Source organism: Marmota monax, unplaced genomic scaffold, assembly GCF_021218885.2.
Source record: "Marmota monax isolate L192 unplaced genomic scaffold, Marmota_monax_Labrador192_F-V1.1 WCK01_AAM20220418_F8-fsc00122, whole genome shotgun sequence".
Taxonomy (NCBI): Eukaryota; Metazoa; Chordata; class Mammalia; order Rodentia; family Sciuridae; genus Marmota; species Marmota monax.
Window position 1 is genome coordinate 6,570,633 of NW_026695223.1, and position 23,619 is coordinate 6,594,251.

The following is a 23,619-nucleotide window of genomic DNA, read 5'->3' on the forward strand; positions in this document are numbered from 1 at the left end:
TGTATAGATTGTATTTTTTGCTTTCTTGATAGTTTCATTTGGTGCAAACATTTCTTGATTTTGATGAAGTCCAACGTCATCTATTTTTTATTTTGTTGCTTATAGTTTACTGCATGTCTATGAAATTGTTGTTAAATGCAATGTCATGAAGATTTCCCAAGTGTGTTCTTCTAAGAATTTACAGTTTTAGTTCCTAAGTTTAGATCTTTGATCCCTTTTAAATTGAATTTGCATATGGTGTAAGGTAAGGGCTCAACTTCAATCTGTGGCATACCCTTTGTTGGAAAGATTGTTCTTTCCCCGTGAAATAGCTTTGGCACTCTTGTTAAAAATCAATGACCATAGATGTAAGGGTTTATTTCTGGGCTGTGAGATGATATTTTAAGGATGAACAAGAACTAAGTAATTGACAAAAGACAAGGAAAAAAAAACTCTCTGAGGAGAAAGACTGATTTGAACAACAGTAAGTATTGAATTCCTTTATGGATGACTAAGAATGCAATCTTGATGCTATCTCATTTTTCCATTCCCTTACACATAATGTGTTAAATTAATCTGGCATTTAAATCTCTTTTGGGGGAGATTCTGAGTTATTTAGCTTCCTGGGGGGGTCTCCCACAGAGTAATACAGGATATCACTAAATCCATTCTCCTTCTTTGTCATGCAACCAAGGTGTCATAAACATGTCTCTTTTTTCTTCTACTATTCAATAGGTCACAGTGAATCAGAAAAGCACAATTCCCAAGGCCACCAATTAATTCTCATAAATAATATGGAACAAAGTTGCCATGAGGGAAAGTCTCTCTTACTACAGCGAAGCCCTCCTTGCCCATGTAAAATTAGTAATTTACCCTCTTATGAAGAGCAGTATTAGAAGAGCTCTTTCTAGGCAATTAGAAGATGGGGGCAGGGGATGAGATAAAGGATAGTGTCTTAGTCGGGATTTCATAAGCAGTAACGTGGGAAATTTCTGTAATTTACACTAATTATATTTAAGATTTTATATTATCTGTCAATGTCTTTTTTTCCCCCATTACTGCTTTGAATGGAATGAATGGATATATCCAGTTAAGAAATGTACTCTATTTTCCAATATGGAAATAAACAATTTCATGTCATTAAAGTGATTAAAGTATTTAAGTCTGTACTTTTGTTGAATTTGAATGTGAGCATACCATAATTTTTAAAAATCATCTTCCATCTCTTGGGTTTATACTAAGTAAAAAGTGGGCTCCTTTCTAAGTTATATACCTTTTCATGATTGCTGATTTAGCAACACAAAGACTCAGATGAAGCTTTGAAATTATTCCTAATCAGTGGTGGAAAGAAGTTTCCATCATCTTCCTGGCTTTCCTGGGATTGTGATGGTGAAGAGAAGGGAAGAGGTGGGAATCAGGGAGAGGCTGGCCGTTTCCTCATCCCAATTAAGTGTGTGCGACAGTGTAGGCGCGTGCCTGTGTGTGTTGTGTGTTTGTGTGCATGAACATGTGCATTTAAACTCTATGGTTTTAATATGCATACATTTAATTATAACATGCATTAATTCACACTGTCACATGGTTCTGTTGTTATTTGAGAAACTAAAGGGCCCATTGTCCCCATAATATTGTGTCTTGTGTATACAAATATTTCCCAAAATGCAAGAGAACAACTGTTCATGTAAGCATATTGTAAAATGAGAAAGAGACTCTTTGTTATTAACTACATAAAGAGATCCATGATGTCCTTATTCCACCCCTTACTATAGAAATTGTCCTAGAATATTATGCTCATTAAAACATTGTACTTCATTTGACATCTGTCACTTTAATTATGCTTTTTATATTTTTAGGCGTCTTTGTTACTTCTTACTCTATTTTACCTTTGGATGAATGAACTATGCCCATTTGCTTTTATCTTTTATCTATGACTTGTAAGGTGAACACCCTATTTTAAAGATAATTTTACACGATTATCTTAAGGCATTAAAATTCTTTTTACCTGATTATGCCAACAAAAACTACTGACTTCCTCTGATGGGTGTCAAAAGATTTAGCACTGATGACATCCCCATCTTTGCTATTTCTCTTTCATATTTTGCATTATGTTAACCTGGAGTTTAAATTCTCTTTAAAAAAAAAAAAAAGATTTCTTTTTACTTTTGTTGCTATAATCTTACTCCTGTTACTCTTGATTACTTAATTTTCTTCTTGTTATTGAATAATGATTTGCAGGTTTATATTTTATTTTGTGTTTTATTTATCCAAAAATTTTAGATAGTTTATGTGATTATAACTGCTTTTTCTCCATCACAACTTCCCTAATAAAGAACACATTTCTTCTTTATCACTTAATTTTTCAGAGAGCATTTGTAAATGTGCCTTGTTGGAAAATAGCCTGGAGTAGCAAATTTTCTAAGACTTGCAGTTCTAAAAATGGCCAGATCTTGCCTTTTGAAAATAATAAGCCCTTAGTTAGAGATAAGATATTTAGATCTGTATCCATTAGAGATGTATGGAGTTGCAAGCAACACAAATCACAATTACAGGTGTTTGGAACAATCACAGCTGTCATGGAACAAGCAGTCTGCAGGTATGTGGTTGCTAGTTTTGACCCCAATATGGTGCTGCAGCCCCCACCAACATGTGTGTGGTAAGCTGAATAATGGTTTCCAAAGATGTCCATTTCCTAATCCATGGGACCTGCCATGCTAGTTTTCATGGAAGAGGGATTGGAGGCTGCTGATCTGCTAACCTTGAGATGGGAAGACTATCCTGCGTTATGGGGTAGGTTCATCATAATCACAAGGATCCTTGTAAGTGGGCAAGGGAGGCAGAGTCAGAGACAGCAGCAAAGAGGGATTCATCCAGCATGGCTGGCTTTGAACACAGAAGAGTCATGGGTAAGGAATGCAGTGACTCAAGCCACTGGGAAAGGCAAGAAATTGGATTCTCCCCTAGAGAATCCAAAGAAATATACCTTAACCTATTTCAGATTTATGACTTCCAGAACTATGAGATAATAGATTTGTTTTTAGTCACTAAATGTGTTGTGTTACTGCTGGGAACCAATGCAAAGTCCAAGTGGTTATGTTAAAGCAATACAAAGGAGAAATGGCCATGTTAGTCAAATTTGTTCCCTCTCGTCAGAGATCCAAAAATTTGCTCAGAAATCCCCCCAAAAGATTTGCCACAGACCAGACTTAAGCCTTCCATCTACTATGCAAGAAATGGAGGGAGGGCAATTATTTAGCTTTTTAGCTTTGGCATCGGGGTAGCCCAGAAAACAGTTGGGAATGACTGGCATGGTAGTGCACACCTGAAATCCCAGCAACTCTGGAGGCTCAGTGGTTAAGTAGTGTCTCTGAGTTCAATCCCTGGTACCAAAAAAAAAAAAAAGTTAAGAATGGCTTTTGAGAGGCTGATCAATGGTGTTATATTACCTTTTTATTACCTTTTTCATCTGAGAACTCTAAAGGATTACTTTTTACCTTCTCATTGATCTGTGTCCTCTCCTCCCGCCCCCCAAAAAACATATGAATGAAAAAGACATATGAATGTGTTTTAGTTTAAACTCTTATTAAGTAAACTCTACATGTGAATTGTTTGTATGTGTATGTGTATGAGTGTATGTGTGTGTGTGTGTGTGTAAGAGAGAGAGAGAGAGAGAGAGAGAGAGAGAGAGAGAGAGAAAGTTACAAGAGACAGACTAGAAACTACTTACCAGAATATACCTTGGCATTGAGTTCTGCTTATCAGTTTTACTTAGAAGATGGCAAAATCTCTAAATTTTCAATCTCATGACTTTTTTCAGTTAATTTTAAAAAACTATTAAGTATTTGTTAAGTACCTATTTATATGTACCAAGTGCTGAAATAAATTTCTTTAATTTTATTTTATTTCTCATGTGTATTTTATCTTTCTTCTCATTTGGGAATTATTAAGTTTAGAATTTCCTATTATATTTTCAAAGTCTTTTACCTTCTCTATTATTAAAAAAAAAAATCTATTTGTGTCTCACACTTGAATGTCTTCCAGGTTCATCTTCTATTTCAGGGGTTTGTTTTTCCTGGAGTTTTAAGTCTTCCCCTTCATGGCTGAGATTTTATTTTAGCTGTTGTGTTCTTTTTTATTTTTTTACTCTCTTTTTATCTCAATCTTTAAAAACAACTTGCATGCCTTTTAATTTATTAAGAGTGTGAAGTGGTGACATTTTTTTAAACTCTTACATATTTGCTCATTTTGCACTTTGCCCCAGATTTTAAGAGGATCTCATGTTCTGTTTTTGATGTTATTTACTCATTCCTGGTAGTAACGTATTCCACTTCGTTGTTGTTGTTTCAAGTTCTGCTGGGATAGATTCTCAGAAACCCATTTGAATGTAGAAAGAGATGTATAATCTAAAACAAGGGATTATTCAGGAGCCTGAGCACCAGGAAGTGTCCCGCCCCGCAACCTCTAGATCTTGCAGGCACATTCCACACAGATGCAGGTCAACGTTCAGGCTGTGGGGTGTGGATGTGAGCATTACCTGAACCAGACCAAGAGGAAAAGACTGCATCTGACTGGAAGAGCAGCCCTGGGACCATCTGCTCCCTGAAACCATCATCCCATCTCCTGTCTGGACCTGAAAGTAGAGGACAAAAACAAGAAAAGGAGCAGGTGGTGGCGTGGAACATCCATCAGTCCTGTGCTGCTCGTGGGGCCTGCCCAGAATCTTATAGAAACCTAGAAAGTTTTCAAATTTTAATATTTACATGAGGAACCACAAGGATTTGTGACTTTTCTTTGACTTACTTTAGTGAAAGGAGGCTCCTAGCATTTCCATTCACTCCAATAAGTTTCAGAAGTCATCTTTGAAAATTAAAAAAGTGTATTAAAGATGATGGTTTTGGGAAAAACATCAGCAAGGATGGTTATAAAAAGCCTTAATCTTTGCTGATTACAAGAAAAGATGTAGGTAATTGTGGTCATATTGTCTTCTTTATGGCACAGGCTGTGTGTTGCCTGTCCAATATTCTTTCTCTCCCCCTCTCTTTCTAACAGAAGTTTCATTTCACTTGGTGCAACTTGGGTTTCCCAGTTTCTTACAGGAAGGGAGGGTCATGTGGCACAGTCCTGGGCAATAATATATGACAAGAAGTCACTGAGCAGAGGTTCTGGAAAGCTAACGTGAAATAGTGCTAACTTAGCCAGGTGAATCTCTGTAATCCTGTTCCCTTCTTTTTCTTGCCTAAAATTAATGGCTGTTATAACTGGAGCTCTGGTCAACGTGTAGAGAACCGGAGGAAAAGGCCTCACTCTGAAGAGGGAGCCTTGCTGACCTGGGGCCTGCATAGCACTCCAAGATCACCTAATTTGTTTAAACTACTGTGGCATGACCCTTCTGTTCGCTGCAGCTTAAGTCTCCTGCTCACTGGGGTAATTTTGCACTCTGAGAGAAGAGCCATCCTCCTCCTCTCTGTGCATGAATACTTATCAATGTTTTTTCACTGTTGTCTGGTTCAATTATTATCAAAGTGTAAGTAATGATGGTAAAACCTACAGCAGCATCCAGGCATCCAGGGTGTCAATAGCAGTCTCCATCTTTCAAGCAAACCAGAATCAAAGTTTAGTTGGAGAAATGGGTATTTGACACTTTCATTAGCAAAGGATTTGAAGAGACCAAAAATCAGCTACCTAATTTTTGGAAATTAAGATTTCACCTAGGGGTCACAAATTCTCAAGACAGTTCAGCAAAAGCCCTAGGCCCCTTGTGAAGTCTTGCATTGGGGCCTATAACTTACACTTTGAAATAAGAGATATGGAAGCTCAGGAAATTCTTTTATTGCTTTTTTGCTAGATTTCTTACCACTAAAATTGCTTGTAAAGCTCTTTGTTTATAATAACATCAACTTACATCAGCTGTTCTGAGGGGAAATAAGGAAGAAGAAAATTGCACATCCTTCGGGAGTGATAGATATTGAAGAGAGAAAAGCCCAGGAAGGAGGCAAAAACTCAGGAAACAAGAGGCAGAAGCAATCGAGGAGCCATCCCATCCCTCCAGAAGTTTCCTATTCAGGAGTGTCCTTCGGCTCCAAACGTACATTATAGATTGTTGTGTGCAGGAGATAACGAACTCTGTGAGGCATAAACTTTATTAAGTCCTGCCTTTTAGCACAGAACAAGTTTAAATATTATTATACTTATCCATTTTGAAAGACTTCTAAGCACCTAATATGAACCAAACATTGAACAAATTATACCAAAGATTTATATTCAACTTTAAAAAGAACTTGGTACTTTGTTTTTCCATAGCTGTAACAGTGGGGCATAATTTACAGTGCATTCTGTTTTCCATCTACGAATAAAATGTGGTCTAAAAACTCACAGATGAGAATATAAGGCCAATTGTTATCACAAATTTAAACTTTTTTTATCTTTTGTATGATGGTGTTTTCTTTGAACACTAGATGCCTCTCACATTGTATTAGCAAGAGAAAAAAATAACTAAGTACATAAGACTTGAGCAGAAAATATTTAATTTCATATTAAAGGCACCTACTATGCTATGAGGCATGCCATACGATAGAAAGGAATATGTATATTTTTATGGTAATATCAATAAGGATGTTGCAAACTGCTACTGAAATTTCTGAGTTCTATAAAAAAAATCTGTTTCAGTTTTGTGGATACTTTTATTTTAACATAACTTAATTATGTGCTTTATTACTTTTTAAAAGTTTCCAAAGCACCCATAAATGTCTAGCAAAATATACTGTTAATATATCTAGGAGGGGCTGGAGTATAAGTCTGCTTAAAATGTATAAGATCATAATTTCAAACCTATGTATATGTATATACATGCACACACACATATACCTATACATGTGTGAATATATATTTATTTATATTGCATAGGATGTAAATTCAGGTTTTCCACAAAAGTCTTGGAAGGCTTTGGAAAAATCTGACCAGGAAACGAAGGCAGCCCTTACCAAGAATCTTTGGAGCAAATGGAAGAGATCTAGTTATACCCACCCAGTGCAACTGGAATTATTAATGAGGTCCAAATGCAGAATCATTAAACTTCATCAGTCTTATTAACTGACTCCCGATATTAGGTGTGAACAACCCCCTGGACATGTTGGGACTCGTTCAGTAAGCTTTATCTTTCTTTCTATCACTGATTCAGTCAATTCATTAAAGCCTGTTTATCTCTCCCGGGTGCCACTTAATGAGTTTCATTGCTTTGTTTATTGTGCTTGTTAGCCCATAGATCTTTCACAATTTCCATTGGTTTCTGAAGGCTTCTTAAGTACTAGTTGTGATCAGCCCTTTTGCAGCTAGTGCTTTCATAAGCATGTCTTTGAACAAGTAAAAGACGCAGGAGAATAAGATGGGATAGGGTGATATGGGAGGGGAAAAAAAGAGCCAAGTAATTCCACCAGGTGCCTGCGTTCCCTGAAAGGACCAGCAGGTGGTAGCAACACTTCTCGCGAAGGCCCCAGCCCAGCTCCCTAGGACAGAAACAATAGACCCCTCATCCAGACCTGGGGTTAAGAGGTTAAGGGTGGGCGGAAATATTTTTTCTCGAGTCGCCCCCTGCGTTCCTCAACCCTGCCTCCGGGCACACACTGAGAGCGTCTTCGACCGCCTCTCATCACTGTGGGAAGGTTCTCTGTGGAGCGCGGGCAAGGGAGGAGGCGCCCAGAGGTGCAGTGACTTGCCCAAGCCATGTCAGAGCCAGGCAGCGACACCAGGACTTCCCCTTTTCATCCCCAAGCTTCCCAGTCCCTTGGGGAGGGTGGAGGGAGAAGGCTGGAGCCTGAAGCTCCGACGTTGACCCAAATTCAAGCACTAAAAGATAAAAGAGTTCGAGGCTAGCGCTGGCGCCCCTCTCCCTGGCTGCATAACCTCCCGCACCACCGCCTGGACCCCCGAGATTTCTGTTGTCTTTTCCTCTACCCCCTTCTTTCTTCCATCTCTTTTTCTACGCCCACCTTAGTTCAAACCTCAGTAGGAGCCCACTGTCTAGTTCCTAGAGTTAAAGCCGAAAAGGAGGGGAGGCAAGGGGGTGCGTTTGGGGGCTCTGTCCCGCCCAGGGAGTCCGCAGCGGGCCAGTTGCGCTCGCTCCGCGCGCTCGAGCCCAAGGGTCTGAATACATCTCCCAGCCTCGCGCTCGCAGCCTGCTACTGCAATTCGCGCGTGCCACCCACCCACCCAGCCCACGTCCCTCCTGGCCGGGCCAGCACCCGCCGGCGGAGGCTGCCCCCCCACACACCGGCGCTCCCGCGGGCCCAGGGCGCGCCCCGCATCTCCCCGCGTTCCCCAACGCTGAGAAAAGCGGGCGGCTCGTAGCAGCCGCCTAGGCCAGGAGGGCGGGCTCCGCTCCCCGGAAGAGGGGAGAAGGAGGGCGGCCGAAGGGGCCGGAGAGGGGCGGGCCAGGCTGGGAGGGGACGCAGAGGGGGCGGGCCGGGCTGCGCTAGCTCCTGCCGCCGCTCCAAAGCAGCGGGCGGTGGGACCCGCGACCGAGCTTGGGGCGGCGATCGCGACGCTAGCTCTGCACCATCCAGCGCCCCGCCTCCGGAGAAGCCCCTGCCGCTAGACCCTGGTTCGCCCCGGAATCCCAGAGACTCGGGCACGGAGCAGACGCGGGGAGCAGGGTTCCCGGACCCGAAAGGACGCTCACGACACGGGGTGAGCTCGGGGAGCAGCGGCTCCTCTGCGGGCCCTCGCGGGCGCAGACCTGCAGAGCTTGAGGCCGGCGGGAAGGTGAGCCCGGGTCGCAAGCGGCATCAGGGGACCGGGGATAGTGTGCCTGGGGACCGAGGGATTACGGTTTGCAAAGTGAGGGGATCCTCCAGGCTGGGCCTCTGCACACCCTGGAGGGCCTCCTGGGGGAGTGCTGAGTATACCTCCCCAAGGCGAAAGCGGGGCTCGTGAGCGGCTAGGGAATACCCCCACATATCTCGTTGACGCCCCCCTATCCTTGTTGTTTGGCTTTCCTCCGCTGTTTTTCCAGAGACCCTTCTCTGGCTCTGCTTGGGGGTCCTGATCTGAGGACCGACTCTAGGCGTTAGGAAAAGAATTGCCCATCCCTCGGATTTCAGTGGCATCTCTCCAATCCCCTTGGAGCTGGGAGGAGCCAGGAGGCCCGTCCACACTTGCCCCCAGATCTGCACAGCATCCCCCACGCCACCCCTGATCCCCATCACCACATTTAAGTCTTGGAGGTGAGGCTCATTTTCTGCTCTCAGCCATAACCCCCAAGTTCTAACCAAAGTCTCCTGCCTGCTCCTGCCCTAGCTTCACCTCCTCTCTGAACCTGGGTGCTTGGTCCTGCCTGGTCCCCCACCCCCACCCACAGATCTTGGCTGTCTGGCACCCTCTCTCCTCCCATCCCTAGGGGAGCTGGCATTGGCCCAGCATAGCTGATGTTGTAATGTCCCTGGCAGTGCCCATGGAGAAGAGCTGCTGGGCCTGTTCCCAATCAGTTAACCCAGGCCCTCCACCCGCCAGGGGAACTTGACTCAGGCTCTGGAAGGGGAGAGGATGGCCCTGAACTGAGAGACCAGTGGGAAGGAGCCTGAGGCTCTTCACAGTCCAGAGAAGCTGCTCAAGTAATGTGGCTTTGGGGAATTGAGCTCTGCTCAGTGGAGCAATGGACTCTTTTTTCTAGAAAGAAAATTAGGGTGGGGGTTCCTCTGTACCTGCCTAGTGACTATGTTCACTAGTCACTAGATGACTTCCAGTGACCATGGAGTTACCAGAGTGCTAGGATCAACAGGCCTGGGTGACAGAGCATGGGAAGGGCAGGTGGTTCCTCTGGGATAACACCAGTCCCAGCCCCTCACTGTCACCTGCACCTGGGTGCCAGGCCCCCTGTCCACACCCTGCCCCATCACTCTAGGTGGAAGGGGAATGGCAGCATTGGGGTTGGAAGCCTTGGTTTCCCTATGTCTCCTTCTTGCTTGGCCCCTTCTCCCAGCCCAGGTGTTTCTGTAGAAGCACCTCCCAGGAGAGAGCTCTCACCCAGAGGGAGGGATGGAGCAGGGCCCAGGGTGAGGGACAGTTCATGGGACCCCTCCAGAACAGCACTGAGCAGCATATCTGACACACACTCATCTCCTGACTTGTTACTGCTGCCTACCTTGCCTTACACACACATTTTCTTACTCACTGTACCAGAGAGACACATCCTCAGGCATCTGGGGACACAGGTATTGATCCTCCCAGCACCTTTCACTACTCATTCCTTGTGCACATTTGCCCATTGCCCCAACACCCCTCATGCTGTTTTCCAGAGTCAAAGATGTCACCGGTCAGTGCACAGAGTGGCTTATTCTGCGTGACTGTCTGGCTGGACCCAGACACTGCCTGCATCCTAAAAGCCTCTTCCAGCTCCACAGCCTGGGAGTGGGAGGCACATTTGTCTGAGTTGGCGTGCTCTGGGGGACATTCTCAGAGGCTGGAGGCCTCCAGGGACACAGAACTATCCTCTGCTAGGTGATCCATGCATTTGCTTCTCTAGCCTGGGTAGCAGGGGATCAAGAGCCAAAGGACTGCCACCTCTTCCCTGTCTGTCCTGACCGCTGCCTTAAAGCCTGCCAGAATTCTTTTCAAGGCAGAGGGCCAGAGCACGGAGAGCTACCCAGAGGGTCTTCAGGGTGCAGATTAAAGGGCAGAGGCGGCAGCGTTCAGCTGAGCAAGGATTATATTGGAATTTCCTGGGCGTTTAACAGCTGCAGAACAGGGCAGAGGACAGGGCCTATGGTGCTGACCCCTCCCACGGTGACCCTGCAGCTAACAGGTGTGAGAACCAGCCCAGCAACCACAGCAGACATAAATGCACCCTCTCCATTGGGACACTCCCTCTCCCTGCTGACCTGCAGCTGACCGACTCACCTGTCTAGGCTCCCTTTGCCACCAACTATGCCCTGTGTTACAGGTGTCCCCCTTTGTCCCTTTTTCCCTTTGTAGTCCCAGTCCTCTGCTTGACAGAGTGGCAGAAAAGCATGAGGACAATGTGAACTTCTTGGGAGAGAAGCGTAAAGAACAGGGCATGATAAAAAGTTGTTTTGCTTATGTTGCTCTCAGTTCATTCACGCTCAGCTTCTGCTGTCTCTTCATCTCTGTTTTCTTCTTCTAGATGAAAATTTCTAGGTATTTTGAAAGCTAGAGGATAAAAGATCAGGGGATAAAATATAAACATATGCTGTATTTGTCTAAGTTTAAAATACTTTCTTGTTTGGATTTTGTTGTAACTATAAAAAATAAGGTATGCTTATTGTAACAAGAGAAACAATTCCAATATGTGTAAGACAAAGCCAATTATACCCCACCTACCACCCTCCATTTCTACCTCCTACAGTGACCAATTTTAATGATCCAATGTATTTCTGTCATACCTGCCTCCAAGCTTACCTGGCTAGCATTATTTAATTTTTAAAATTCGCTTTGTGGATTGAGGTGCATAAACTCTATTAAGTAAGCTGGATTTGTTCATGAAAGTATCGTATTTAGCATTTAATTGGAGCATAGTTAATTTTTCAAATTGCATGCAGGTTTACCAATTTACTTTTAAATGTTTCATTTTCTCAGAGAAGAGACTTCATAAGCTATGCTTTATAAGCTAAGATTCTACAAGTCTCTAATTTTTGCCGGTTTCTGAAAACAAAATAGGCCCAAGAGTGTATCTTATTTTTGTCAAACAAAGAAATATGTAGCAGGCTTGTGGATCTAGTCTCCAAGCCTGGAATCTCAGCTACTTCAGAGGCTGAGGCAGGAGGATCACAAGTTTAAGGCCAGCCTCAGCAACTTAGCAAGACCTTGTCTCAAAATTAAAAGTAAAAAGGGCTGGGGAGCACCCCTGCATTCAACCCTCAGTACTGAGAGAGAGAGAGAGAGAGAGAGAGAGAGAGAGAGAGAGAGGAGATAAATATGATATATCCAGAAAAGAAGCTGAGAAGAAGTATGAAGCGGTAGAATGCAATTTTTATCACATGAAACTCTAATCAGTCTCATTTTCTGAGCTGTCGTTTTACATCCACATTTCTGCTGCGTCAGTTGTTCGATATTTTTAAAACCTTATATGCATCTGAAATTTGAATGTTTTCCTGATTTAAGTCAGTTTTTGGCACTTTCTCGTGCAGAGATTTCTAAACACTGGCCAGTTCTTCTCATGAGCCGGAGCAGAGAGAGGACTGACACGCAGGCTCAGGAGGAAGAGAGAGACCTGGCCTTGCGGATTCCTCTTCCCCATGGTGCTGCCGTATCCTTGTGCTCGATGGTGCCCAGGATGTGCTCCTGGGCGTTCCATGTCCGCTGCCATTGAAGGCGCCCTTGAAAGTCGGCTTCCAAGTCCTGCTTGCTTAGTATTCCAGGCATGCGGAGCAGTCATGTTCTTGTCGCTTGTTTTTCTACCTTTGAAACTTGCTTCAGAAGAATCTGCAGTGGTATGAATTGGTTGACAGCAATTTATTCCATATCTTAAAGTTTCCTCTTGCTGTATTTTTATTCTTGCAGTAGAGATCCACTTAGGGTCTTTCTATCTGTTAAAAAAATAAAAGAGTTGAATTTATCTGTTTTGTTAGATAAGCAAGAACTGACCTGACTTCCTAGTCTGACTCAGCAGTCATTTTTCTTCTAAAGAAACTTGGTTCTAACCTTCAGTATTCTGGGTCTGAACCTGAAAGACATTCTCATCAAATATCAGAATAAACTTATGGGCACTTTAGGATCCTCAACCATTTCTTTTTTCATGAATATTTTTGTTCTTAGTAAAATTTCAAAAAAAAAAAAATTACTCAAGTGGCAATCTACCTGTAGTGTCTCCATTTTATTCTTTTCTTTCTGATAGTTCTTGATGACAGAAACAAATTGACAAAGTAAATTGCTGCTACTCATTTCTGGATCTTTTGAAGAGAGGCCAGCTTCATGTTGTCATTAAGAGGCGTGCTAAGGCTATCCAAGCATGCCCTGATGCAGTCACAAGCTGCTGCATTACTTGTATTGTGGGTCATCAAGGGAACTATCTTGCCATTCTTCATCTTCTAGAATGTTCCATATGGTACCATTGATATTGTTCGTGAAGCATCTTTTCTATCTTGCTTTGCTATCTTTCAATTTAAAAAATTCATTACGATGTTACCAAAATATTTATTATTCCTTCATGATTGTCTAGTTGTGAGTTTAGGGAAGCACAGTCCTTATTGTTTCTTCTTTGTACCAATCATAGAACCCATTCATGTTCTGCCTGAAAGAGACTATTTTAAAGAATATCTTCTGGGTGAATTGTAAAATAGCCTTCATTGTTTAAAAGCTTGCCTCTGGCGTTCTCTGTTCTTGATAACAGTGTTCCTAAAGACTGTGGCTCTGGACAGAATCTGGTTTGCTTTTGTGTATCAAGCATGTTCCCAAATTCAGGCACTGAGAATTTGGGGATTGCACCTGCAACATAAATTGCTTCGGGTGTTTATTGAATAGCTGTTGGTGATGGAGCCAATGCTTCTGAAGTTAAGGTAGCGAGGCATGCCCTCTACTTCATGATCTGCCTGTTTCTGTCTGGAGCACTTATGTCATCAGTGGATGGTCCTAACAACATTTAGGACAGTATTTGCAAAGAATCTGTTTTTCTTATAAACTCTTTTAAGGGAAAAAAAGAATACTATCTGCCACATGGAACTGCTTCTTACTTGCCTCTATGTGCGGTGAATTGAGCTCTCTATTTCACACATGGTATTAGAGATATGAGGGGTCAATTTCAGTGGCAGGTTGAAGGATGCCCAGTACACATCAGCCTACATGAATCTCTCCATGATGCTGACTTCATGGAAATGGCACTGAAGTCTTCATCTTATGATGCAGCCAGCAGGAACATAAAAAAAAAATTAGATGAGTGGGAATTAAATTATGGCTTTCATGTTGATCACAGTCTAACATAGTTTTATAGTTTGATTTCAGTTTCATGGAGAAACACATAGTTTTCTATACCACTGTGAATCACAAGGCCACATACATCCAGGTTCAATTCCCCTTCCAGTTGGCTTATTTTTCCTCAATCCTCTCTTTAGCAGCACATTTTCCTCCTCAACAGAAATAAATGGATCCTACTGCTCTTGTCCATGTAGCACATGGACTTTTGAGACTCAGTCATGAGGAGGGTCAGAGTGCTACCAGGCTTTTCTTCATCTTTTGTGTGTGTGTGCATGGTACTGGCGATTGAACCCAGGGGTGTTCTGTCACTGAGCTACATGGCTATAGCCCCAATCACTTTTTATTTTTTATTTTGAGACAGGGTATCACAAAGCTGCTTAGGGCCTCTTGCTGAGGCTGGTCTCTAACTGGCAATCCTCCTGTCTCAGCCTTCCAAGTTGCTGTGTTTATAGACATGTGCTACCACACCCAGCTAAGTTTATTTCTCTTTCTTTCTTTCTTTTTTCATTTTTTCCCACATATATTTTATTTTTTATTAGTTCAGTTATATATAACCTTAGAATTCATTTGAATTCATTTAATAATTATTAAAGCATAGAAAATAGAGCTTACCTTATCTTTTTCTGGGAGTACTACTTTCACTTGGAAGTTATTTGCATATTAATACATAAATAGTAGCCCGTATTCCTTGTTAAGGATGTGCCTTGATTTCTTAACCATCATCCTATCGATGGACAGTTTATAGTCTTTCTCTTATAAACAATTCACATGAGTATCCCGCTCAAACATCTACGCAAACTGGTGAATGTATATTGTACCCCAAGGACTTCTTAGGAGTGAAACTGCTAGCTAGATTTGCCAACTGTTCTCTGTGCACCAAGATTCCAATTTGAACTCATAATATGGTATACTGAAGAGACCCTATTTATCTATACTTGTCCAGCATGGTTATTGACTTCATAGGTTAAAAATGAAGTCTTAGAGCTGGGCACGTTGGCACGCACCTGTGAACCCAGCCCTCTGGAGGCTGAGGCAGAAGAATTGGAAGTTCAAGGTCAGCCTCAACAACTTAGTGAGGCCCTAAGCAACTTAGTGAGAGTTTTTCTCTAAATAAACAATAAAAAAGCGGAGGGATGAAGCTCAGTGATAGAATACCCCAGGGTTCAATCCTCAGTACCAAAAAAAAAAAAAAAAAAAGAGGTCTTAGTAAGCAATCGAGGCTGTAATGACAAAGTCCATAGATTCAGTGGCTTATAAGCAATAGGAACTTGTTTCTCACCATTCTGGAGGCTGATCCGAGGTCAGAGAGCCAAGGTTGTGTTCTGGCGAGGGTCCTCTTCTGAACTGCAGACAGTCCTCTTTGCATCTTTATTATAACCCTGCAAGGTAGAAAGAGGGCTAGTAAGCTCTTTGGGGTCTCTTATCAGAGCATTAATCCTATTCATGGCTGCTCCACCCTCATGACCTAGTTACCTGACAAAGTCCCCAACTCCAAATACTGTCACATTGGGGGCTAAGATTTTGACATGTGAATCCGGGGCAGAGGCACCAACATTCAGCCTCTAACAAATGGCATGCCACTGTTGTTTTAATAGGTCCTCCTTTAAATGCGAGCAAACAAAAAGCATCTTTTCATATGTTTAAGACATACACTTATTTTTCTGTTAGCCACACACAAAAAAAGTGCCCCTTGGGGGAGAGAACCTTTGTTCACATACATAGCTCTCTCCTCATTTGTCTTTCAGAGTCTTTATGCCCATGCTCTTTTTATATTTGTACTCTTACCCTTCCCTCCCTTCATACCCCATGGCCATTTTTCTGTGTCTCTCACGCTTCGCTGCCTCTGTAAAGTGTCTAGAATACCCAAGGCAGCATTGCTGGGGCACGGGGAGCATCCTTGTGTTCCCTAAGGACAGGATAGATTCCTGCCCACCTGTCTTTAATGAGAAGAATCTTCTAACTTTAACTTCCAATACAGACTGGCCATTGGAGAAAGGGAGGAGAGTAAATGAAGAGAAAGAACTGGAATAACTCCTTCCACAGGAAAAGGGTAAGCCACAACTACCCCGTGCTCCCCCTCTGAGAAGGAGGGCCAGGAGGAACACAGAGACACAGTCACACAGGGAGTAGCAATAAGCACCCTGGCACGAGGCCCTCCAGGATCCTGAATCTTCAAAGCTGTCTCTGAGAGAGCTCTCTGTTGGCTTCGCCCTAGGGTGGGTGCGGGGGCAGTTTGAAATTCGGCATCAGGTTGGATGAAATTGCTGTATATAAGAATGCAATTTCCTCCCCACCCACCCCACCTCTCCCGGGCCTCTGTGTATCCCTAGGAAGCAAGCTTCGCTGCCAACCCCCATTTGAGCAAAAGCCACAGCCCCACCTGGGAGCAGGGTGGTGGCCAGGGCAATGGTGGGAACCTTGAAGATGCCCCATGGCTACTGAGGGGGCTGCGCAGTCAGGGAGCAGAGTGTCTGGCATGGTGTGCAGCCTGTGGGTCCTGGTCCTGGGGCCCTCAGTTCTGGCTCTGGAAGGTAAGAAGGAGGGGAGGCCCAGTGCGGGGCCAGTGAGGGTAGGAAATGGGAACGACTCAGAAGTGAGGGAAGACATCACAAGTGGGAAAGGCATGGGGAGGGTGGCCAGGATCTGCATCGGGGATTTCAGAGATGGGTTCCTGACAGACAGCTGAGTGACTGCTGGCAAATTAAGTGGACATGGAGGGACAGTCTCTGGTTCCCCATGGGAATGGGGTTGGGGTCAGAGGTGCTGACTGGAGGGTTGGCACCGAGTGCCCCTCTCTCTCTGGGCAGAAGTGTTGCTGGACACCACGGGAGAGACATCTGAGATTGGCTGGCTCACCTTCCCACCAGGTGGGGTGAGTGCCACTCTTCATTCTGAACCCATCTCCACCCCTTCCTGTTCCCTAGAGTGGAATTTGGGAAGGCAACCCTGGGTCTTGCGGGTGGGATAAGACCCCCTCCCTCCCTGAACAGGATTTCGATGAATCCTCCTCCTGCTTGGTTGTCATTAAGTCTCAGTGGAACAGATATGTCCCCTTCATTCCCCGGCCCCCAACACCTCCCTGCCCAAGCTCTGAGCAGCTGACACCTTTTCTGGTCTCCGGGCAGTGGGACGAGGTAAGCGTTCTGGATGACCAGCGTCGCCTCACAAGGACCTTTGAGGCATGCCACGTGGCAGGGGCTGCTCCAGGTACCACCCAGGACAACTGGCTACAGACGCACTTTGTGGAGCGGCGAGGGGCCCAGAGGGCACACATCAGACTCCACTTCTCCGTGCGGGCCTGCTCCAGCCTGGACGTGAGCGGGGGCACCTGCCGGGAGACCTTCACCCTTTACTACCGCCAGGCGGAGGAGCCCGACAGCCCCGACCACATTTCAACCTGGCACCTCAAACGCTGGACCAAGGTGGACACAATCGCAGCAGATGAGAGCTTCCCTGCCTCTTCCTCCTCCTCTTCCTCCTCCTCTTGGGCTGTGGGGCCCCAAGGGACTGGTCAGCGAGCTGGCCTGCAGCTGAATGTCAAGGAGCGAAGCTTTGGCCCTCTTACCCAGCGTGGCTTCTATGTGGCCTTCCAGGACACAGGGGCCTGCCTGGCCCTTGTAGCGGTCAAGCTCTTCTCCTACGCCTGCCCCACCGTGCTCCGTGCCTTTGCCTCCTTTCCTGAGACGCAGGCCAGCGGGGCTGGGGGGGCCTCCCTGGTGGCAGCTGTGGGCACTTGTGTGGCTCACGCAGAGCCAGAGGAGGATGGAGTTGGGGGCCAGGCAGGGGGCAGCCTCCCCAGGCTGCACTGCAATGGGGAGGGCAAGTGGATGGTAGCTGTTGGGGGCTGCCACTGCCAGCCTGGACACCAGCCTGCTCATGGAGACAAGGCCTGCCAAGGTGAGAGTCCAGTCCCCCGCACTTACCCAGCATCTTCCACCTGCCCCCAACCTTGGGGTCCTCCCCCGAGCACCCCAGACTTTGTTGTGTCCCCCAAAACATCAGGATCAAGCCATCTTAGGACAGGACCCATTTCCCCCATTTTATTTCCTGAAGCGTACAAACTTGCTCACACCCATTCATCTAAAATTTCTGGAATCTTCTGGATCTTTCCACAGCAATTGCTATGGATCTTTGGGCTGCAGACCTAAGAAGTGATACAGACCAAAAGTTGTTAAACTCCCAGATCACCTTGGGTGGGGTCGCTTGTCCCCCTCTGCTATCTGGTTGGGAGGGTTCACTGCAGCACCAGGTGGCTGGGAAGCCAGTAGAAGGAGCCGTGGATATGGCTGCGGAGAGAGGTTATGCAACCACGCCTGTGGGGCTTGCCCAGCCTGCAACCCCATCACACCTCACCTCTTCATCACTGGAGATGCAGTTCTGTCCCAGTGACTGACAGGAGTCTTTGCCCTAGGGAAGGGGGGTGGTTAGGTCTCAGGAGGACCAGCTCTGGGGAACAGAGAGCTGTGCTGAAGCCTGTGTGCAGGGGCATTGGGAGCTCAGGGTGGTGGATGGAGCAAGAGTGACGCCCCATTCTCTCTGCCTCTTCAGCCTGCCCTGGGGGGTCCTATAAGGCCTTGGCCGGGAATGCTCCCTGTTCACCATGCCCTGCCCGCAGCCACTCCCCTGACCCTGCAGCCCCCGTTTGCCCCTGCCTCCAGGGCTTCTATCGGGCCAGTTCTGATCCACCAGAGGCCCCCTGTACTGGTGAGTCTGCCTCCCAGCCCGGCATGGAAAAGAGTCTGGGAGTGGGGCTGGAGGTAGGGGAGCCTGCTGCCACGTGGGGTGCCTTTTGCATTTGGAGTGACTTTCTTTTTTTGTTCTATTTCCTTATTTTTTCCCCTCCCTGCCACACCTCCCTCTCTCCTCCCACCTGCCTCCTCTGTTTCCTGCCCCAACCCCATGCTCTCTTCCCTCCTCCTCTGGATGGTCAACCCTCCTCGCCTCCTTCCTTCCTCAATCCTCTCCACCCTCCCACCTTGCCACCCTCCCACTGCACCTGACGGCACCCAGGCCCTCCATCAGCACCCCGGGAGCTGTGGTTTGAGGTGCAGGGCTCAGTGCTCATGTTGCACTGGCGCCTGCCACAGGAGCTGGGCGGACGAGGTGACCTGCTCTTCAACGTCGTGTGCAAGGAATGTGGAGGGCATCAGGAGCCTGGCAGTGGGGGCTCCTGTCGCCGCTGCAGGGATGAGGTGCATTTTGACCCCCGCCAGAGGGGCCTGACGGAGAGTCGAGTGTTAGTCGGGGGGCTCCGAGCACATGTACCCTATATCCTGGAGGTGCAGGCTGTCAATGGGGTGTCTGAGCTCAGCCCTGACCCTCCCCACGCTGCAGCCATCAATGTCAGCACCAGTCATGAAGGTAAGCCCTTTTACCCAGCTTAGTGACATCTCCCATAACTCCTTAGAACCCCCTGCCCGCCTTTCCCAAACCTGCCCTCCAATCAGGCTGCCTTAGAATCCATAGTCTAAGCTCCATGCCCTCCACCCACCAGTGATGCTTCTGCTCTCAGAGACTCCCATCCCCCTGATAATCCCTCCTGCAATCCAGTCCCCTCGGCAGTCCCTGTGGTGCACCAAGTGAGCAGGGCCGCCAACAGCATCACTGTGTCCTGGCCCCAGCCTGACCAGACCAATGGGAACATCCTTGACTACCAGCTCCGCTACTATGACCAGGTGGGCAAGGAGCAGGGGGCACCACAGCAGGGCTGGTAGGAGCTGGAAGTCCCCACAGGAGAGCATGGGGGTCGCATGAGGCAATGGGGATGTGTTTGACAGCCACATCAGCTGAGGAAAGCTTGGGGGTAAGAGCAGGGGCAAGAGGAGCAGGCTGTGCAGGCAGTGAGTGGCTGTTGCCCCCAGGCAGAAGACGAATCCCACTCCTTCACTCTGACCAGCGAGACCAACACTGCCACCGTGACACGGCTGAGTCCTGGCCACATCTATGGCTTCCAGGTGCGGGCGCGGACTGCTGCTGGCCACGGCCCCTATGGGGGCAAGGTCTATTTCCAGACACTGCCTCAAGGTGAGGGGGTGCCTGGATGGGAACTGGGTGTCTAAGGGGACACTGAGGAGAGGTCAAGACCATCCAGGCTTTGAACCCTGACCCGGCATCTCCGGGACCAGAGACTCCGGGAAAGGAGGATGTGAGGATGCTACCGTGGCTGACCCTTGACCTCAGGGGCTGCTGGGGAGGGTGTGCAGGGGTGAATGTGTGGGTCATGTGGATATGCAAGTTGTGTGTGTAGGGCTGTAGGGGTCGTGGGTGCGTGTACAGGACTAAGTGTATATATGTGCATACGCATGCGTATGTGTGGATTTGTAGTCAGGTGTGCACATGCCTGTTGTGTGTTTATGTGTGTGGGTGGGTCTGTGAGGTGGGGTGTGTGTGTGTGTGTGTGTGGTGTGGGGGTGCCTAAGGTAGTGAGATGCTTTCACACACTCATGTGTGAGGCCTGGTCCCCCAGGTGAACTGTCCTCTCAGCTTCCAGAGAAGCTGTCCTTGGTGATTGGCTCCATCCTGGGAGCCTTGGCCTTCCTCCTGCTGGCGGCCATCACAGTCCTGGCTGTCATCTTCCAGCGGTGAGGCCCCTGTGCCCCAACCTCCCCAACCTGCCCAGCACCATTCATGTCCTGGATACCCCTGTGGACCCCCCCTATAGACAGCCTTTTCCCACTACTCCAGCCCCACCCCGAACCCCGTGCAACAGTGGGACGTGGGGGGACAGCACAGGGGTGGAGATGGGGCCACTGTTCCAGGTCACCCGTTTGTCCCGCAGGAAGCGGCGAGGCACAGGCTACACAGAGCAGCTGCAGCAGTACAGCAGCCCAGGTGGGCAGGAGGAGGGACCAGGACTGGGCCTGGGGGTCTGGGGGCTGGGTGCGTGCCTGGCAGTGTTGAGGGGCTCCTTCACATCGGCTTCCAGAAGCAAGCGGGCACGTCTCGGGCATGTGGGCACCCAGCCTTGCACCACACCCTAAGAGCCCACTCCTCCCTACAGGACTTGGGGTAAAGTACTACACAGACCCCTCCACATACGAAGACCCCTGCCAGGCCATCCGAGAGCTTGCCAGGGAGGTTGACCCTTCGTATATCAAGATTGAAGAGGTCATTGGGGCAGGTACTGCAGGGACAAGGAGGGACTGGGGGTTCCTGGTAGCCCTCCTTAGCCAGGAATCCCTTTAAGCACACACAGTAGGACACTGTGAGCCCACGGTCCTTCCTTGACCCCCATGCCACCTGCTCCCATTCTGCAGGCTCCTTTGGAGAAGTGCGCAGGGGCCGACTGCAGCCCCGGGGACGGCGGGAGCAGGCCGTGGCCATCCAGGCCCTGTGGGCCAGGGGTGCCGAGGGCCTGCAGATGACCTTCCTGGGCCGTGCCGCACTCCTGGGCCAGTTCCAGCACCCCAACATCCTGCGGCTGGAGGGTGTGGTCACCAAGAGCCGTCCCCTCATGGTGCTGACAGAGCTCATGGACCTCGGACCCCTGGACAGCTTCCTCAGGGTCAGTCCAGCTGGGGTGGAGGAGGAGGGTGTGGTGCGTGGGTCCAGGAAAGCTTGGGGGCCTCCCCTCTTTCAGGAGACAGCCGATACCTTTGCTCCCTCCCCCTGCCTCCCACGGTGGTCCTCATCCTTCTTTCCCAGGCCTGTGTGATCCCAAATTCTGCCCCCAACAGCCCTCTCATGCTAGTGTCTGCTGCTCAGCGTGCCCAGGTTCCACTGTGTTGCTGACCTCTGTCCTCTGCCCCTCAGCAACGGGAGGGCCAGTTCAGCAGCCTGCAGCTGGTGGCCATGCAGCGGGGCGTGGCCGCCGCCATGCAGTACCTGTCTAGCTTTGCCTTTGTGCACCGAGCGCTCTCTGCCGGGAGCGTGCTGGTGAACAGCCACCTGGTGTGCAAGGTGGCCCGCCTTGGCCACAGTCCTCAGGTGAGTGCAGAGCCTGAGGCTTAGCATCCCTCAGCAGGGGCTCTGGGGTGAGCTGGAATCTGGGGTGGGCGCCAGGTAGGATAGCCCGGTATCTGGGGGTTGGAGGCTCACCCGTGTGCTGGGGAGAGAGGAGCCTGAACAAGGGGCAGTTGAAGGATCTCAGGGACTAAGGCAAAGAAAGGGGGCTTGGGAGGGCAGGAGTGTCAAACTGGCACCCACTCCTGCCCTCCCCCTCATGTGGAGGATTCACAGGCTCCAGAATCAGTACAGCTGGGGACAAATCCAGAAGGCCCCAGCACATCTCCAGCACTGTGACCTTGGACAAGTTCATATTGTTTATGCCTCACTTCTGCATCCTAATGTCCACCCTACACGGGTGTTCAGGGGATTAAATGAGATGTTCAGTGTGAAACCCTTAATATACGTCTGAGTCCAGAGTAGTTGTTCAGTAAATGTGACTCTCGCTAGGATTATTGTTATTGCTGCATTTGACTTCACTCCTCAGGGCTCAAGTTGCTTGCTTCGCTGGGCAGCCCCAGAGGTCATTGCACACGGAAAGCATACGACATCCAGCGACGTCTGGAGCTTTGGGATACTTATGTGGGAAGTGATGAGCTATGGAGAACGGCCCTACTGGGACATGAGTGAGCAAGAGGTGAGCTTACCATGATCCCTCCCAGGCCCACATCTTCCAAGAGCTTCCTTCCATTCACATTCTCAGATATCTTCCAAGCTTTAGAGTTCCCTCTCCACTCCAGACTCACGTGGCACCAGATTACAGTCCATCCCTACTTTGCTAACACCCCCCGCGACTAGCAAGAGCTTTCTGTCACCAGATGCTTCCCCTGATCCCCAGGTACTAAATGCAATAGAGCAGGAGTTCCGGCTGCCCCCGCCTCCAGGCTGTCCTCCTGGACTACATCTGCTGATGCTGGACACATGGCAGAAGGACCGTGCCCGGCGGCCTCACTTTGACCAGCTGGTGGCTGCATTTGACAAGATGATCCGCAAGCCAGACACCCTGCAAGCTGATGGGGGCGCAGGGGACAGGTCTGGAACTTGGGGCTGCAACCTGGGAAAGCCAGGGAGGGTAAATGAAAGTCAAAAAGAAAACTGAGGCGAGAGGGCTGAGATGAAGAGGAGAACTTGACCTGTTTGCCCCTCCCCCCCTCAGACCTTCCCAGGCCCTCCTGAACCCTGTGGTCCTGGACTTCCCTTGTCTGGACTCGCCCCAGGCCTGGCTTTCGGCCATCGGACTAGAGTGCTACCAGGACAACTTCTCCAAGTTCGGCCTCTGCACCTTCAGCGATGTGGCTCAGCTCAGCCTGGAGTAAGCAGGGGTGGCGGGGTGGGCAGGAGCTCCAGGCCCCAGGAGAGCGGGTGTCTGGGATCTTAGAGAAACTGGCCCAGCTCTGACCCACTCCTTCCCCGCCAGAGACCTGCCTGCCCTGGGCATCACCCTGGCTGGCCACCAGAAGAAACTGCTGCACAACATCCAGCTCCTCCGGCAGCATCTGAGGCAGCCAGGCTCAGTGGAGGTGTGAGTGAGGTCTGGGCAGGAAGCTGTGAGCCCACGATGCCGCTGACCCAGCCCAGGACACAGGTCCGAGGAGGGATGCGCGAGATGTGAGCCAGGCTCCCTCTCCGCCTCTGTGCCTGCGGCATTCTCCCAACCCTCCTCTGGACGCTGCATTTCCCCAGTCCTCCACCCTCTGCCAGCCTCCACTACATTAAAGGGAAGGGAATTTGAACGTTCAGGTGTGTCGAGACCTCAGTCTGCAAGGAGGGGCGGAGGGG

The 23,619-nt window shown here is 48.3% G+C and overlaps 1 protein-coding gene across 7 annotated transcripts; it reads left to right on the top strand.

Annotated features, from left to right (window-relative positions):
• The first annotated feature begins 8,426 nt into the window (after positions 1-8,426).
• Positions 8,427-23,577, top strand: Ephb6 (EPH receptor B6). 7 transcript variants are annotated; one of them, XM_046434151.2, is made up of 19 exons: positions 8,427-8,733; positions 8,984-9,194; positions 15,875-15,946; positions 16,227-16,427; positions 16,704-16,768; positions 17,022-17,793; positions 18,445-18,600; positions 18,907-19,257; positions 19,447-19,571; positions 19,758-19,920; positions 20,363-20,477; positions 20,675-20,727; positions 20,897-21,016; positions 21,153-21,400; positions 21,649-21,822; positions 22,328-22,477; positions 22,679-22,872; positions 22,997-23,152; positions 23,258-23,577. In XM_046434151.2, the coding sequence occupies exons 4-19, from the start codon at positions 16,328-16,330 to the stop codon at positions 23,364-23,366; spliced, it is 3,051 nt and encodes a 1,016-aa protein (XP_046290107.1). In that variant the 5' UTR covers positions 8,427-8,733; positions 8,984-9,194; positions 15,875-15,946; positions 16,227-16,327; the 3' UTR covers positions 23,367-23,577. The 7 variants fall into 7 exon arrangements, with proteins under 7 accessions (XP_046290107.1, XP_046290106.1, XP_046290109.1 ...); XM_046434150.2 differs by lacking the exon at positions 8,984-9,194 and adding an exon at positions 12,114-12,232; XM_046434153.2 differs by having other exon boundaries at positions 8,427-8,658.
• The last annotated feature ends 42 nt before the right edge of the window (positions 23,578-23,619 follow it).

Bases quoted from the DNA above. Each gene is read 5' to 3' on its own strand.
- Ephb6 (XM_046434151.2), top strand. From the start codon at position 16,328: ATGGCTACTGAGGGGGCTGCGCAGTCAGGGAGCAGAGTGTCTGGCATG. The intron at 17,794-18,444 runs GTGAGAGTCCAG...CTGCCTCTTCAG, and splicing joins TGGAGACAAGGCCTGCCAAG to CCTGCCCTGGGGGGTCCTAT. The intron at 18,601-18,906 runs GTGAGTCTGCCT...GACGGCACCCAG, and splicing joins ACCAGAGGCCCCCTGTACTG to GCCCTCCATCAGCACCCCGG.